The 17177-nt window shown below is 45.8% G+C and overlaps 1 protein-coding gene across 1 annotated transcript in view; it reads right to left on the reverse strand.

Moving 5' to 3' along the window:
* The window catches only part of LOC144692807 (cilia- and flagella-associated protein 45-like), a 92627-nt gene that overhangs the window by 46803 nt on the left and 28647 nt on the right, over positions 1 to 17177 (reverse strand). The window contains exon 6 of the mRNA XM_078561882.1: positions 4891 to 5069. Within this exon, the coding sequence (XP_078418008.1) occupies positions 4891 to 5069 (179 nt within the window). The remainder of the gene's footprint in view (positions 1 to 4890; positions 5070 to 17177) is intronic.

Raw genomic sequence — 17177 nt, forward strand, 5'->3', positions numbered from 1 at the left:
ACATATGTAAAAAGCAGGAGGGTAGCCAGGGAAAGGGTAGGCCCATTCAGGGATAGAGGTGGCAATCTGTGTGTGGAGCCAGAAGAAATGGGAGAGATACTAAATGAATACTTCTCATCAGTATTCACCAAAGAGAAGGACTCGGTGGTCGATTTGTCTAGGGGAGAGTGTGTAGATAGCCTGGATCATGTTGAGATCAAAAAGGAGGTGTTAGGCGTCTTGAAAAATATTTAGGTGGATAAGTCCCCAGGGCCAGATGGGATCTACTCCAGAGTACTGAGGGAGGCAAGGGAGGAGATTGCTGGGGCCTTGACAGAAATCTTTGCATCCTCACTGGCTACAGGTGAGGTCCCAGAGGACTGGAGGATGGCCAATGTTGTTCCATTGTTTAAGAAGGGTAGCAGGGATAATCCAGGAAATTACAGGCCGGTGAGCCTTACGTCAGTGGTAGTGAAATTATTGGAGAAGATTCTTCGTGACAGGATTTATTTTGTGACGGGGAGGTCGTGTCTCACTAACTTGATCGAGTTTTTTGAGGAACTGGCAAAGATGATCGATGATGGAAGGGCAGTGGATGTTATATATATGGATTTCAGTAAGGCCTTTGACAAGGTCCCTCATGGCAGACTGGTACAGAAGGTAAAGTCGCACGGGATCAGAGGTGAGCTGGCAAGATGGATACAAAATTGGCTTGGTCATAGTAGACAAAGGGTAGCAGTGGAAGGGTGCTTTTCTGAATGGAGAGCTGTGACTAGTGGTGTTCCGCAGGGATCAGTGCTGGGACCTTTGGTGTTTGTAGTATACATAAATGATTTGGAGGAAAATGTAACTGGGCTAATTAGTAAGTTTGCAGATGACACTAAGGTTGGAGGAGTTGAAGATAGTGAAGAGGATTGTCAAAGGATACAACGGGATATAGATCGGTTGGAGACTTGGGCGGAGAAATGGCAGATGGAGTTTAATCCGGACAAATGCGAGGTAATGCATTTTGGAAGGTCTAATACAGGCAGGAGTTATACAGTAAATGGCAGAACACTTAAGTGCATTGACGGGCAGAGGGATCTGGGTGTACAGGTCCACAGGTCACTGAAAGTGGCAACGCAGGTGGGTAAGGTAGCCAGGAAGGCATATGGCATGCTTGCCTTCATTGGCAGGGGTACTGAGTATAAAAGCTGGGAAGTCATGCTGCAGTTGTATAGAACTTGGTAAGGCCACACTTGGAATATTGAGTGCAATTCTGGTCGCCACATTACCAGAAGGATATGGAGGCGTTGGAGAGGGTGCAGAGGAGGCTTACCAGGATGCTGCCTGGTCTGGAGGTTATTAACTATGAGGAGAGGTTGGAGAAACTCGGATTGTTCTCACAAGAGCGATGGAGATTGAGGGGCGACTTGATAGAAGTTTACAAAATTATGAGTGGTATGGACAGAGAGTCAATTACTAGGGGACATAGATTTAAGGTAAGAGGAGAAAACTATAGAGGAGATGTGCGGGGCAAGTTTTTTATGCAGAGGGTAGTGAGTGTCTGGAATTCGCTGCCAGAGGAGGTGGTGGAAGCAGGTACGATAGTGGTGTTTAAGAGGCAGCTTGACAAATACATGAATAGGATGGGAATAGAGGGATACGGACCCCGGAAGTGCAAAATGTTTTAGTTGACGGGCAATATGATCGGCGCAGGCTTGGAGGGCCTAAGGGCCTGTTCCTGTGCTGTACCTTTCTTTGTTCTTTGTACACCAAGGTCCCTCTGATCCTTCGTACTTCCTAGGGTCCTACCATTCATTGTGTATTCACTTGCCATTTTAACACTCCAAAAATGCATCACCTCACACTTCTCAGGATTAAATTCCATTTGCCACTGCTCTACCCATCTTACCAGCCCATCATACCTCTTTTATTCATGTCTAAGTCATTAATGTACAATAGAAACAGCAAAGGTCCCTGCATCGATCCCTGCAGTATACCACTCGTCAGAGGCTTCCAACCGCAAAACAACCTTCGACCATCACCCTCTGCCTCCAGCCACGAAGCCAATTTTGGATCCAATTTGCCAAATTACCCTGGATCCCATGGCCTCTTACCTTCTTGACCATTCTCCCATGCGGGACCTTATCAAAAGCCTTACTGAAGTCCATGTAGACTACATCAACGACACTACCCTCACCTACACAACTAGTCACCTCCTCGAAAAATTCAATTAAATTTATTAGGCATGATCTCCCCCTGACAAAGCCATGCTGACTATCCCTCTCCAAGTGGAGATTAATCTTGTCCCTCAGAACTTTTTCCAATAGTTTCCCTACCACTGATGTTACACTCCCTGGCCTGTAATTGCCTGGTATATCTCTACTATGCTCCTTGAAAAATGGTACTACATTCGCTGTCCTCCAGTCCTCTGGCACCTCTCCTGTGGCCAGACAGGGTTTGAAAATTAGTGTCAGAGCCCCTGCAATCTCCTCCCTTGCCTCACATAGCAGCCTTAGATGCATCTCATCTGGGCCTGGGGATTTATCTTCTATTAAGCTCACTAAAACTGCTAATACCTCCCCCTTTTCAATGCTAATTTGTTCAAGTATATCACAATCCCCCTCCTTGATTTCTACACCTACATCGTCCTTCTCCATAGTGAACACAGATGAAAAGTAATCATTTAAAACCTCACTACATCCTCTGGCTCTATGCACAGATTGCTACTTTGGTCCCTTAATGGGCCCTCCTCTTTCCCTGGTTATCCTCTTGCCCTTAGTATATTTATAATGTATATTTGTAATTCTGCCCCCTCTAAGCCTTTCACACTAAGACTATCCCAGTTAATATTGGGGAAGTTGAAATCCCCTACTATTATTACCCTATTATTTTTACACTTCTCTGAGATCTGCCTACATATCTACTCCTCTATCTCCCCCTGACAGTTTGGAGGCCTACAGTACATTCCCAGCAAAGTGATTGCCTCCTTTTTGTTTTTAAGTTCTACCCATATGACCTCATTTGAGGAACCTTCTAAGATACCATCCCTCCTTACTGCAGTAATTGACTCTTTGATCAATAATGCAATGGCACCTCCTCTTTTACACCCACCCCTGTCACGCCTGAAGATTCTATACCCCGGAATATTGAGCTGCCAGTCCTGCCCTTTCCTCAGCCATGTCTCTGTGATAGCAACAATATCACATTCCCATGTGTTAATCAATGCCCTCAATTCATCTGCCTCATTGTAAGACTCTTTGCATTAAAATAGATGCAGTCCAGCCTTGCATTATTCCCTTGTGCTTCAACAGGTCTATATTTTCTCTGCCTTCCAGACTCACTTAGTTTCTCTTCTATATTTGGCTGTGCATCACCCCCTACTGTACCTGCACTCTATATCCCATCTCCCTGCCAAATTAGTTTAAATCCCTCCAACAGCCACTAGCAAACCTACCCACAAAAATGTTGGTCCCATTCCGGTTCAGGTGTAACCCGTCCGACTTGTACAGCCCCACCTTCGCCAGAAACAGACCCAGTGATCCAGGAAGCTAAAGCCCTCCCTCCTGCACCGTGTCTTCAGCCACACATTCATCCTCTATATCCTCCTATTCCTATACTCACTAGCACATGGCACAAGGAGTAATACAGAGATTACAACTTTTGAGGTCCTGCTTTTTAATCTGCTTCCTAGTTCCCTATATTCTTGTTGCAGGACCTCATCCCTCTTTCTACCTATATCGTTGGTACCAATGTGAGCCACTACCTCTGACTATTCACCCTCTTTCTTCAGAATGCCCTGAAGCTGTTCTGTGACATCCTTGGCCCTGGCACCAGGAAAGCAACACACCACCCTGAAGTCACATCTACAGCCACAGAAGTGCCTGTCTGCACCCCTCACTATTGAGTCTCCTACCATTATTGCTCTTGCGCTCTTACTCCTCACCCCTTGAGCAGCTGAGCTATCCACAGAGCCATGAACTTGGCTCGTGTTGCACTCTCCAGATGAACATTCACCCTCACATTTTTCCAACACAGAAAAATGGTTCTTCAGTGAGAAGCATCCTGGGGATTTCCTGACTACCTGCCTGCCTCCCTTCTTCTGACTGGTGGTCACCCATTCCCCCTCTGATTGCACTTCCTTAAGTTGCAGAGTGACCACATCTAAAAACATGCTGTCCATGTAATCCTCAGCATCGTGGATGTGTCTTCAGCTGATGCTCAAGCTCTGAAACCCGTTGCTCAAGTTGGTCAAGCCAGTGGCATTTCCTGGACTTGTGGTCATCCAGACTGCAAGGAGTAGATAAAAATTCCCAAATGCTGCAGGTCGTACAACACACAGGACTGAGCTCCCTTGTCATACTTTTTGTTTGTTTTTAATTAAGACTATTTCCTTAAATTTAAGCCCTGCTCTGCTGAGTGAAGTCTCTCTCTTTACAGCCCTGCTCTGCTCACTGAATCTCTCTCTTTACAGTCCCACTCTGCTCACTGAATCTCTCTCTTTACAGTCCCGCTCTGCTCACTGAATCTTTCTCTCTTTACAGTCCCGCTCTGCTCACTGAATCTCTCTTTACAGTCCCGCTCTGCTCACTGAATCTCTCTCTTTACAGTCCCACTCTGCTCACTGAATCTCTCTCTCTTTACAGTCCCACTCTGCTCACTGAATCTTTCTCTCTTTACAGTCCCGCTCTGCTCACTGAATCTCTCTCTTTACAGTCCCACTCTGCTCACTGAATCTCTCTCTCTTTACAGTCCCGCTCTGCTCACTGAATCTCTCTCTTTACAGACCCACTCTGCTCACTGAATCTTTCTCTCTTTACAGCCCCGCTCTGCTCACTGATGTCTCTCTCTTTACAGCCCCACTCTGCTCACTGATGTCTCTCTCTTTACAGCCCCTGCTCTTTTTTTCTTTCACTCTGTCTCTCTCACCTCAGCCCATTTTCTTTTCTGATACGTTCAAGCTCATCCTGCATCTTGATGGCTTTCTGACGATCCACTTCCATCATCTTATCGAGTCGTTTTTCCTCCTCCAACATTTCTTTCTCGATCTGCTCCTTCTCCAGAATCTGGGCATCCCGGATTGCATGACACCTGGCATCTGTGATAGTCTACAAAATTACAGGACCATGAACAGAAATGTTCCCTCTACACAGTCCAATCACACACTTTTTTATTCTTTCATGAAATGTGAGCATCGTTGGTCAGGCCAGCATTTGTTGCCCATCTCTAATTGCCCTTGAGAAGGTGGCAGTGAGCCTCCTTCTTGAACCGCTACTGTTCATTTGGTATAGGTTACACTCTCAGTGCTGTTCGGAAGGGATTCTAGGATGTTGACCCAGCAACAGTGAAAGTACCACAATATAGTTCCATGTCAGGATGATGTGTGGCTTGTGGGGGAAGTTGCAGGTTGTGTTCCCATGCCTCTGCTGTCCTTGTTTTTTTAGATGATAGAGGTTGTGGGCTTAGAGGGGTTTGTCAAAGGAGTTTGGCAAATTGATGCACTGCATCTTGCACATGGTACACAATGCTGCCACTGTGCATTAGTGATGGAGAGAGTGAATGTTTAAGGAGGTCGATGGGCTGCCGATCAAGCGGGCTGCTTTGTCCTGAATTGTGTTAAGCTTCTACAATTTTGTTAGAGCCGCACTCATCCAGGCAAAGTTCCAACACACTCCTGACTTGTACGTTGTAAATGTTTTGGGAGTCGGGAGGTGAGTTACTCACTGAAGAAATCCTAGCCTCTGATCTGCTCTTGTAGCCACAGTTTTTTTAATTCCTTCATGGGATATAGGCGTTGCTGGCAAGGCCAACATTTGTTGCCTGTTGCGATATGACGATATGTACTTTGAAGAGGCTGTATCTTCAACTATTGTCAATCATTACATACCTCAATGGGATGTTATATATTAGTCCCAAGGCTTGTAGGCAATCTATGAACAGCAGTGGTAAAAGTCAGATGCATAATCCTTAGGCTCCGAATGAATATTATCCGTATATAGTTTCATCTTCAAATAAAGAACTCACATTGTTGTTTCACCAGTCCTGGCAAATGATTGGTATGTTTACATCAAAGAGAAGGACATAGCATGGTGGCAAGGTGGTAGCACATTTTCTGAAGATTTTACAGAGTAAGATACAAGCCTCAATCTTTCATATGCAGCAGAAGAGAACAACTTGTGTGAAAGTGAAATAAACATCAAGCCTAACCATGTGTAAGTCACTCTGCAGCTCAGTAGGAATTCTACGTGGATCGCACCTCGCTCCAGGCAGCAGGCACCTGGTCCTGGTAAGGTTCAAATCTGGGAGAGCTTAATTAGTAAAAGTCTAGCTGCTCCAAAGTTCAAACAGGAACAAAAATTAAACAGCAGACTACAGGTGGTCTCACTTTAAGTAGAACAGCATAGACATGAAAATTCATTACAGCTGAAGCTAAATACTGCAGCCTGAGCTAAAAAGAATAAGTCCATCAATTAACAGCTCCAAAATTTACTGTTTTATGGGCAGAGTTAGAGATAAACCAGGAAAAATCAGAACTAACTCAACAACGTCACCATCGCAGTCAAGCAGTAACCTATAAGTCTCCCACCCCCACCGGGCCACCCAACTACTGTCTTGCCCGCCCCGCCCCCCCCCCCCCACAAACAACCCCAACCTGACTACCCCAGACAACCACCCGACTATCCCACAACGTAGCTAGTCCCCTGGACACTGGACTATGCCCCGACCCAACCAGGCTACCTGCCCTGACCTGAAAACACCCTTGACCAGACTACCCTGACTGCCACCCTCGACCCAACTACCCTCATACCAAACCGTCCCCCACCCACTGACCAGACCTGACGAGCCCCCGAGCAGATTACCCCTCCCAACCCTACAACCTCCTGACCCACCAACCCATCTACTCATGCTAACATATGTAGGTGTGAACATTCTAATTAGGAGCAGGAATAGGCCATGCCATTCGCTCCCTCAAGCCTGCCCCACCATTCAATAAGATCATGACTGATCTGATTGTGGCCTCAACTCCATGTTTTGCCTACCTCTGATAACCTTTGCCTCCCTTGTTAGTGAAGAATCTATCAACGTCTGCCTTAAAATTATTCAATGACCCTGCCTCCAACGCTCTCTGGGGAAGAGAGTTCTAAAGACTCGTGACCCTCTGGGAGAAAAGCTTTCTTCTCATCTCCATCTTAAATAGGAGACCCCATATTTTTAAACTGTGTCCCCTAGTTCTAGTCTCCCCCACAAGGAGAGACATCCTTTCAGGATCCAGCCAGTCAAGTCCCCTCAGGATGTTATGTTTCAATAAGATCACCTCTCAATCACCTAAACTCCAATGGATATAGGTCCCGCCTGAACAAACTTTTCTCATGAGATAGCATCCCCCCGCCAGGTATTAGTCGAGTGAACCTTCTCTGAACAGCTTCTAATGTATTTATATCATTTCTTAAAAAAGAGACCAAGCTGTACACAATACTCCAGATGTGGTCTCACCAACGCCCTGTACAACTTTAGAAAAACATCCCTATCTTTATGTTCAATTCCCTTTAAACCACAGTAAACGACAACATTCTATTTGCCTTCCTAATCACTTGCCATGCCTGCATACTAACTTTTTGTGATTTATGTACCATGATACACAGATTCTTCTGTACCGCAGAATTCTGTTATCTCTCACCATTTAAATAATTTGCTGCTTTTCTATTCTTCCTGCCAAAGTGGACAAGTTCACATTTTTCCACTTTAAACTCCATGTGCTAAGTTTTTGCCCACTCACTTAGCCTATCTATGTCCCTTTGCAGACTCCTCATGTCCTCTACACAACTTACTTTCCTATCTATCTTTGTGTCATCAGCAAATTTAGCAACCAAACATTTGGTCCCTTCATCCAAGTCATTGATATAAATTGTAAACAGTTGAGGCCCCAGCACTGATCCATGTGGCACACCACATCTTGTCAACCCAAAAATGACCCATTTATGTCTACTTTCCATTTCCTGTTAGGTAACCAATCCTTTGTTCATGCTAATATGTTACTCCCATGAGCTCTTAATTTGTGTAATAATCTTTGATGTGGTAACTTGTCAAATGGCTTCTGGAAATCCAAGTACAGCACATCCATAGGTTTCCCTTTATCCACATTGCTTGTTACTTCCTCAAAGAAATCTAATAAAATAATCAAACAGGGTTTCCCTTTCACAAAACCACGTTGACTCTGCCTGATTACATTGACATATTCTAAATCCCCTGCTATAATCTCCTCAATGATAGATTCCAGCAATTTCCCTACAACAGATGTTAAGCTAACTGGCCTGTAGTTTCCTGCTTTCTGTCTCCCTCCTTTCTTGAATAGGAGAGTCATATTGACTATTTTCCAATCTGATGGCACCTTTCTAGAATCTAGGGAGTTTTGAAAATTTAAAACCAATGCATCTGCTATCTCAGCAACCACTTCTTATAAGACTCTAGGATGAAGTCCATCAGGACCTGGGGCTTGTCAGCTTTTAGTTCTAATAATTTTCTCAGCACCATTTCCTCGGTGATTGTAATTGTTTAAAGTTCCTCCATCCCTTTCAGCTCCTGATTCACAATTATCTCTGGGATGTAGTTTGTATCCTGTACTGTGCAGACAGATGAAAATTATCCACTCAATTCATTAACCATTTCCTTATTTTCTATTATTAATTCAGCAGACCAGAAGGAGTGAGTGTTTGTGGAAGGGGTGTCAACCAGCCGGCTGCTTTGTTCTGGATGGTGTCAAGCTTCTTGAGTGTTTTTGGAGCTGCACTCATCCAGGTAAGTGGAGAGTATTCCATCACACTCCTGACATGTGCCTTGTAGATGGCAGGGAGGCTTTGAGGAGTCAGGAGGTGAGTTACTCGCCACACGAATCAGAGCCTCTGATCTCTTATGGACTCATAGATGTTTACAGCACAGGAGGCCATTCAGCCTATCGTGTCCATGCTGGACAACAAAGATCTGACTACACTAATCTTATTTCCCTGGGGGCTATGGCAAGTGTGTGTCCATAGATCTCTGAAGGCGGAGGGGGCGTGTTAGTGAGGTGGTGAAAAAGGCATTTGGGACACTTGCCTTGATCAATCAAGGCATAGATTACAAAAGTAGGGAGGTCATGCTGGAGTTGTATAGAACCTTGGTGAGGCCACAGCTGGAGTACTGTGTGCAGTTCTGGTCACCACATTATAGGAAGGATGTGATTGCACTGGAGGGGGTGCAGAGCAGATTCACCAGGATGTTGCCTGGGATGAAACGTTTAAGTTATGAAGAGAGGTTTGATAGATTTGGGTTGTTTTCGTTGGAGCAGAGAAGACTGAGGGGCGACCTGATCGAGGTGTACCAGATTATGAGGGGCATGGACAGGGTGGATAGGGAGCAGCTGTTCCCCTTAGTTGAAGGGTCAGTCACAAGGGGACATAAGTTCAAGGTGAGGGGCAGGAGGTTTAGGAGGGGTGTGAGGAAAAACTTTTTTACCCAGAGGGTGGTGATGGTCTGGAATGCGCTGCCTGGGAGGGTGGTGGAGGCGGGTTGCCTCACATCCTTTAAAAAGTACCTGGATGAGCACTTGGCACGTCAAAACATTCAAGGCTATGGGTCAAGTGTTGGTAAATGGGGTTAGGTAGGTAGGTCAGGTGTTTTTCATGTGTTGGTGCAGAATCGATGGGCCGAAGGGCCTCTTCTATGCTGTGTGATTCTGTGAAATTAGAGACGCATGCAATAAGGGTAAAACTGTAATCATGGGTAAATTTATTCTACATATTGATTGGACAAACCAAACTAGCAATAATATTGTGGAAGACGATTTCCTGGAGTGTGTACATGATTGACTTTTAGAGCAATACATTGAGGAACCAACTAGAGAGCAGGCTAGACTATCCTAGCCTGGGTATTGTGAAATGAGAAAGGATTAATTAACAGTTTTGTTGTCTTGCTGTGCGGGGTCCCTTGGGGAAGAGCGAGCATAAAATGATAGAATTGTTCATTAGCATGGAGAGTGAAGAAGTTGAATCCAAAATTAGGGTCCTGAATCTAAATAAAGGGAACTACAAGGTTATGAGGCGCGAGTTGGCAATGATGGATTGGGGAACCTTACTAAAAGGATTGATGGTGGATAGGCAATGGCTAATATTTAAGGAACATATGCATGAATTACAACAATTATTCATTCCTGTCTGGCGCGAAAATAAAACAGGAAAGATGGCTCAACCATGGCTTACAAAATAAATTAGGGATGGTATTAGATTCAAAGAGGAGAGATGTAAAATTGCCAGAAAAAGCAGCAAGCCTGAGGATTGGGAGCAGTTTAGAATTCAGAGGAAGTGGACAAAAAGATTAATCAAGAGGGGGAAAATGGAGTATGAGTGTAAACTTGCAGGGAACATAAAAACTGACTGTAAAAACTTGTATAAATATGTGAAGAGAAAAAGATTAGCACAGACAAATGGAGGTCCCTTACAGTCGGAAACGGGGGAAATTATAATGGGAAACAAAGAAATGGCAGAAGAATTGAATAAATATTTTGGTTCTGTCTTCACAAAAGAGGACACAAATAATTTCCCAGAAATGTTAGGGAACCAAGGGTCTAGTGAGAGGGAGGAATTGAAGAAAATCAGTATTCGTAAAAAAATATAGTGCTGGAGAAATTAATGGGATTAAAGGTTGAAAAATCCCCAGGGCCTGATAATCTACATCCCAGAGTACTAAAGGAAGTGGCCCTGGAAATAATGGATGCATTGGTGGTCATCTTCCAAAATTCTATAGACTCTGGAGCAGTTCCTACAGATTGGAGGGTGGCAAATGTTTAGAAAAAAGGATTTTATTTAAAAAAGGAGAGAGAGAAAAAACAGAGAATTACAGACCAGTTGGCCTAACATCAGCAGTGGGGAAAATGCTAGAGTCTATTATAAAAGACGTGGTCACAGAACGCTTGGAAAGCATTAACTGGATTAGACAAAGTCAGCATGGGTTTATGAAAGGGAAATCATGCTTAACTAATCTACTGGAGTTTTTTGAGGATGTAACTAATAGAATAGATAAGGGAGAACCAGTGGATGTGGTGTATTTGGATTTCAAGAAGGCTTTTGATAAGGTCCCACCTAAAAGACTAATGGGCAAAATTAAAGCACATGGGATTGGTGGTAATATACTGGCATGGATTGAGAATTGGTTGACAGACTGGAAACAGAGAGTGGGAATAAATGGGTCTTTTTCCGGGTGGCAGGCGGTGACTAGTGGGGTACCGCAGGGATCAGTGCTTGGGCCCCAGCTATTCACAATATATATAAATGATTTGGATGAGGAAACCAAATGCAATATTTCCAAGTTTGCTGATGACACAAAACTGGGCGGGGTTGTGAGGAGGATGCAAGGATGCTTTAGGGTGATTTAGACAAGTTGTGTGTGTGGGCAAACACTTGGCAGATGCAGTATAACATGGATAAGTGTAAAGTTATACACTTCGGTGTGCAATACAGAAATCAGAGAAATGTGGATGTCCAAAGGGACCTGGGTATCTTTGTACACCAGTTAATGAAAGTAAATAGGTAGGTGAAGCAAGCAATTAAGAAGGCAAATGGTATGTTGGCCTTCATTGCAAGAGGATTTGAGTTCAGAAGTCAGGATGTCTTACTGCAGTTATACAGGGTCTTGGTGAGACCACACCTGGAGTATTGCGTGCAGTTTTGGTCTCCCTACCCAAGATAGGATATAGTTGCCATAGACGGGAGTGCAGCGAAGGTTCATTAGGCTGATACTGGGGATGGCAGGACTGTCGAATGAGGAGAGATTGGTTCAACTGGGCCAGTATTCACTAGAGTTTAGAAGGATGAGAGGGGATCTGATTTGAAACATATAAAATTCTAACAGGGCTAGACAGCCTGGGTGCAGGGAGGACGTTTCCCCTGGTTAGGGAATCTAGAACCAGGGGCCACAGTCTCAGGATATGGGACAGGCCATTTAGGACTTAAATTAGCAAAAATTTCTTCACTCAGAGTGTGGTCAACCTGTGGAATTCTCTACCATAGAAGGCTGTGGAGGCCGGGTCACTGAGTATAGTCAAGAAAGAAATTGATAAATTTTTGGATTTAGGGGTATCAAGAGGTATGGAGAGAAAGTAGGAATATGGTGTTGAGATAGAGCATCAGCAATGATCATATTGAATGACGGAGCAGGCTCGAAGGGCCGGATGGCCTCCTCCTGCTCCTAGTTTCTATGTATCTATGTATGTAGATTCAATCGATTCTTTCAAAGAGAATCAGATCATTATCTGAAGAGGAAAATGTTCATGGCTTAGAGGAAAAGGCAAGGGAGTGGCCCTGGGTGAATTGATCTTGTTGACACGATGGACCAAATGGCCTCCTTCAGCGCTGTCTCCGGTCCGTGATTCGGCGCTGTCTCCGGTCCGTGATTCGGCGCTGTCTCCGGTCCGTGATTCGGCGCTGTCTCCGGTCCGTGATTCGGCGCTGTCTCCGGTCCGTGATTCGGCGCTGTCTCCGGTCCGTGATTCGGCGCTGTCTCCGGTCCGTGATTCGGCGCTGTCTCCGGTCCGTGATTCGGCGCTGTCTCCGGTCCGTGATTCGGCGCTGTCTCCGGTCCGTGATTCGGCGCTGTCTCCGGTCCGTGATTCGGCGCTGTCTCCGGTCCGTGATTCGGCGCTGTCTCCGGTCCGTGATTCGGCGCTGTCTCCGGTCCGTGATTCGGCGCTGTCTCCGGTCCGTGATTCGGCGCTGTCTCCGGTCCGTGATTCGGCGCTGTCTCCGGTCCGTGATTCGGCGCTGTCTCCGGTCCGTGATTCGGCGCTGTCTCCGGTCCGTGATTCGGCGCTGTCTCCGGTCCGTGATTCGGCGCTGTCTCCGGTCCGTGATTCGGCGCTGTCTCCGGTCCGTGATTCGGCGCTGTCTCCGGTCCGTGATTCGGCGCTGTCTCCGGTCCGTGATTCGGCGCTGTCTCCGGTCCGTGATTCGGCGCTGTCTCCGGTCCGTGATTCGGCGCTGTCTCCGGTCCGTGATTCGGCGCTGTCTCCGGTCCGTGATTCGGCGCTGTCTCCGGTCCGTGATTCGGCGCTGTCTCCGGTCCGTGATTCGGCGCTGTCTCCGGTCCGTGATTCGGCGCTGTCTCCGGTCCGTGATTCGGCGCTGTCTCCGGTCCGTGATTCGGCGCTGTCTCCGGTCCGTGATTCGGCGCTGTCTCCGGTCCGTGATTCGGCGCTGTCTCCGGTCCGTGATTCGGCGCTGTCTCCGGTCCGTGATTCGGCGCTGTCTCCGGTCCGTGATTCGATGATTCTTATAAGAACTCGGAAAGAAAGGTATAAATGTTGTTACAAAGTGATTTGATACTTTAGTCAGCAACTTGGTCAGCTGCTGGAAGATACAGGAGGTTGACCACTGCTAGGTGATTTCTTTTAACGTATGTGACTAATGGTTTTGTTAACGAGTGTATTGTATTAAAATTTTCAAACATAGAAAAGACATTATTGTTTAATTTGAGCATTGTCTCATTATTTCTTGTCTTTCTCATGTCCAAACAATAGAGTAACCTGTCAGCAGTAGAACCTTCTCTTAACAGTCTCTCTCTCTCTCTCTTTCTGTATCTTCCTTTTCTCTCTTGCTCTCTCTCGCTCATTTCCCCCCTCCCCCTCAGCTCTGTCTGTTTCTCTCCCTCCGTCTTTCTGTCCGTCCGTCTCTGTCTCTCACCCTCTGTCTCTCCAGCTCTCCATCTCTTTCTCTGTCTCTCTCTATCCCTCTTAGTCTCCCCCACTCTGTCTGTCTCTCCATCGCTGGCCTGAATTTTACAGACTGGACAGACGTGCACGTTTCCGGCACACTTGGGCCCATTAAGAACTGCCAGCCCCATCAGAAGGTCAGCAGCGCCACCAGGAGCGATGGTTGCTGCTGAGGCAGGTGGAGGTCCTGCAGCCAACATGAGAACATTTTTGAAGTATTGCAGGCTGAGTGCTGGAGAGGAATTCAATGGAGGCTGCCTTCCCCTCCGAAGGCCTCCTCTTTACTTTATAAAACTATCCCCTCATCCCAACCACCATTTTTTTATTCATTCATGGGATGTGGGCATCACTGGCCCATCACCCTCATTATCCTTGTTCGGGGGCATTTTAAGATCCAACCACATTGTGGGTCTTGAATCACATGTAGGCCAGACCAGGTAAGGGCAGCAGATTTCCTTCCCTAAAGAACTTCAGCAAACCAGATGGGTTTTTACAACAATCAACAATGGTTTCATGGTCATCATCAGACTTTCAATTCTAGATTTTTTTTGAATTCAAATTTCACCATTTGCCGTGGTGGGATTCAAACCCAGGTCCCCAGAACCTTACACTGGTAAGAGTACCCTGTGTTTTGAGAATACCATGACAGTGACAATACCACTGGGCCACCACCTCCCCATATTACAGACATATGAATTTGGAGTAGGAGTGGGCCACTCGAGCTCGCTCCGCCATTTAATAAGATCATGGCTGATCTAATCTTAACTCAACTTCACATTCCTGCCTAGCCCCAATAACCTTTCACCTTCTTGCTTATCAAGAATCTATCTACTTCTGCCTTATAGATATTCAAAGACTCTGCCTCAACAACCCTTGGAGGAGGTGAATTTCAAAGACTCACGACCCTCTGAGAGAAATTTTTTTTCCCTCATCTCTGTCATAAATGGGCGACCCCTTATTTCTAGATACCCCTAGTTAGAACAAAGAACAAAGAAAAGTACAGCACAGGAACATACCCTTCGGCCCTCCAAGACTGTGCCGATCATATTGCCCGTCAACTAAAACATTTTGCACTTCCGGGGTCTGTATCCCTCTATTCCCATCCTATTCATGTATTTGTCAAGCTGCCTCTTAAACACCACTATCGTACCTGCTTCCACCATCTGCTCTGGCAGCGAATTCCAGACACTCACTACCCTCTGCATAAAAAACTTGCCCCTCACATCTCCTCTATAGTTTTCTCCTCTCACCTTAAATCTATGTCCCCTAGTAACTGACTCTTCCACCCTGGGAAAAAGCTTCTGACTATCTACTCTGTCCATGCCACTCATAATTTTGTAAACTTCTATCAAGTCACCCCTCAATCTCCATCGCTCTAGTGAGAACAATCCGAGTTTCTCCAACCTCTCCTCATAGCTAATAACCTCCAGACCAGGCAGCATCCTGGTAAACCTCCTCTGCACCCTCTCCAACGCCTCCATATCCTTCTGGTAATGTGGAGACCAGAATTGCATGCAATATTCCAAGTGTGGCCTAACCAAGGTTCTATACAACTGCAGCATGACTTCCCAGCTTTAATACTCAATACCCCTGCCAATGAAGGCAAGCATGCCATATGTCTTCCTGACTACCTTATCCACCTGCATTACCACTTTCAGTGACCTGTGGACCTGTACACCCAGATCCCTCTGCCCGTCAATGCACTTAAGTGTTCTGCCATTTACTGTATAATTCCTGCCTGTATTAAACCTTCCAAAATGCATTACCTCGCATTTGTCCGGATTAAACTCCATCTGCCATTTCTCCGCCCAAGACTCCAACTGATCTATATCCCGTTGTATCCTTTGACAATCCTCTTCACTATCTTCAACTCCTCCAACCTTAGTGTCATCTGCAAACTTACTAATTAGCCCAGTTACATTTTCCTCCAAATCATTTATGTATACTACAAACACCAAAGGTCCCAGCACTGATCTCTGCGGAACTCCACAAGTCACAGCTCTCCATTCAGAAAAGCACCCTTCCACTGCTACCCTCTGTCTTCTATGACCAAGCCAATTCTGTGTGCATCTTGCCAGCTCACCTCTGATCCCGTGCGACTTTACCTTCTGTACCAGTCTGCCATGAGGGACCTTGTCAAAGGCCTTACTGAAATCCATGTATATAACATCCACTGCCCTTCCATCGTCGATCACCTTTGTCACTTCCTCGAAAAACTCGATCAAGTTAGTGAGACACGACCTCCCCTTCACAAAACCATGCTGCCTTTCACTAATACGCCCATTTGCTTCCAAATGGTAGTAAATCCTGTCACGAAGAATCTTCTCCAATAATTTCCCTACCACTGACATAAGGCTCACCGGCCTGTAATTTCCTGGATTATCCCTGCTACCCTTCTTAAACAATGGAACAACATTGGCCATTCTCCAGTCCTCTGGGACCTCACCCGTGGCCAGTGAGGATGTAAAGATTTCTGTCAAGGCCCCAGCAATTTCCTCCCTTGCCTCCCTCAGTACTCTGGGGTAGATCCCATCTGGCCCTGGGGACTTATCCACCTTAATATTCTTCAAGATGCCCAACACCTCCACTTTTTTGATCTCAACATGATCCAGGCTATCTACACACTCTTCCCTAGACAAATCGACCGCTAAGTCCTTCTCTTTGGTGAATACTGATGAGAAGTATTCATTTAGTATCTCTCCCATTTCTTCTGGCTCCACATACACATTCCCACCTCTGTCCCTGAGTGGGTCTACCCTTTCCCTGGCTACCCTCTTGCTTTTTACATATGTATAAAAGGCCTTGGGATTTTCCTTAAACCTGGTTGCCAGTGACTTTTCATGACCCCTTTTAGCCCTCCTGACTCCTTGCTTAAGTTTCTTCCTACTTTCTTTATATTCTCCACAGGCTTCATCTGTTCCCAGCCTTCTAGCCCTTATGAATGCTTCCCTTTTCTTTTTGACTAATCTTGCAATATCCTTCGTTATCCAAGGTTCCTGAAACTTGCCATGCTTATCCTTCATCCTAGCAGGAACATGCCGGTCCTGAATTCTTATCAACTGACGTTTGAAAGCCCCCCCACACGTCAGTTGTTGATTTGCCCTCAAACATCTGCCTCCAGTCTAGATTCCTTCGTTCCTGCCTAATATTGTGATAATTAGCCTTCCCCCAATTAAACACCTTAACCCGAGGACTCCTGTTATCCTTATCCACCAGTACCTTGAAACTTACTGAATTATGGTCACTTTTCCCGAAATGCTCCCCTACTGAAACTTCGACCACCTGGCCGGGTTCATTCCCTGATACCAGGTCCAGTATTGCCCCTTCCCTAGTTGGACTATCTACATATTGTCTCAGGAAGCCGTCCTGGATGTACCTTACAAATTCTGCACCATCCAAACCACTGGCACTAAGTGATTCCCAGTCAATATAGGGAAAGTTAAAATCACCCACTACAACAACCCTATTGCTTTTACAT

Source organism: Cetorhinus maximus, chromosome 17 (assembly GCF_964194155.1).
Source record: "Cetorhinus maximus chromosome 17, sCetMax3.hap1.1, whole genome shotgun sequence".
In the NCBI taxonomy this organism is placed as follows: Eukaryota; Metazoa; Chordata; class Chondrichthyes; order Lamniformes; family Cetorhinidae; genus Cetorhinus; species Cetorhinus maximus.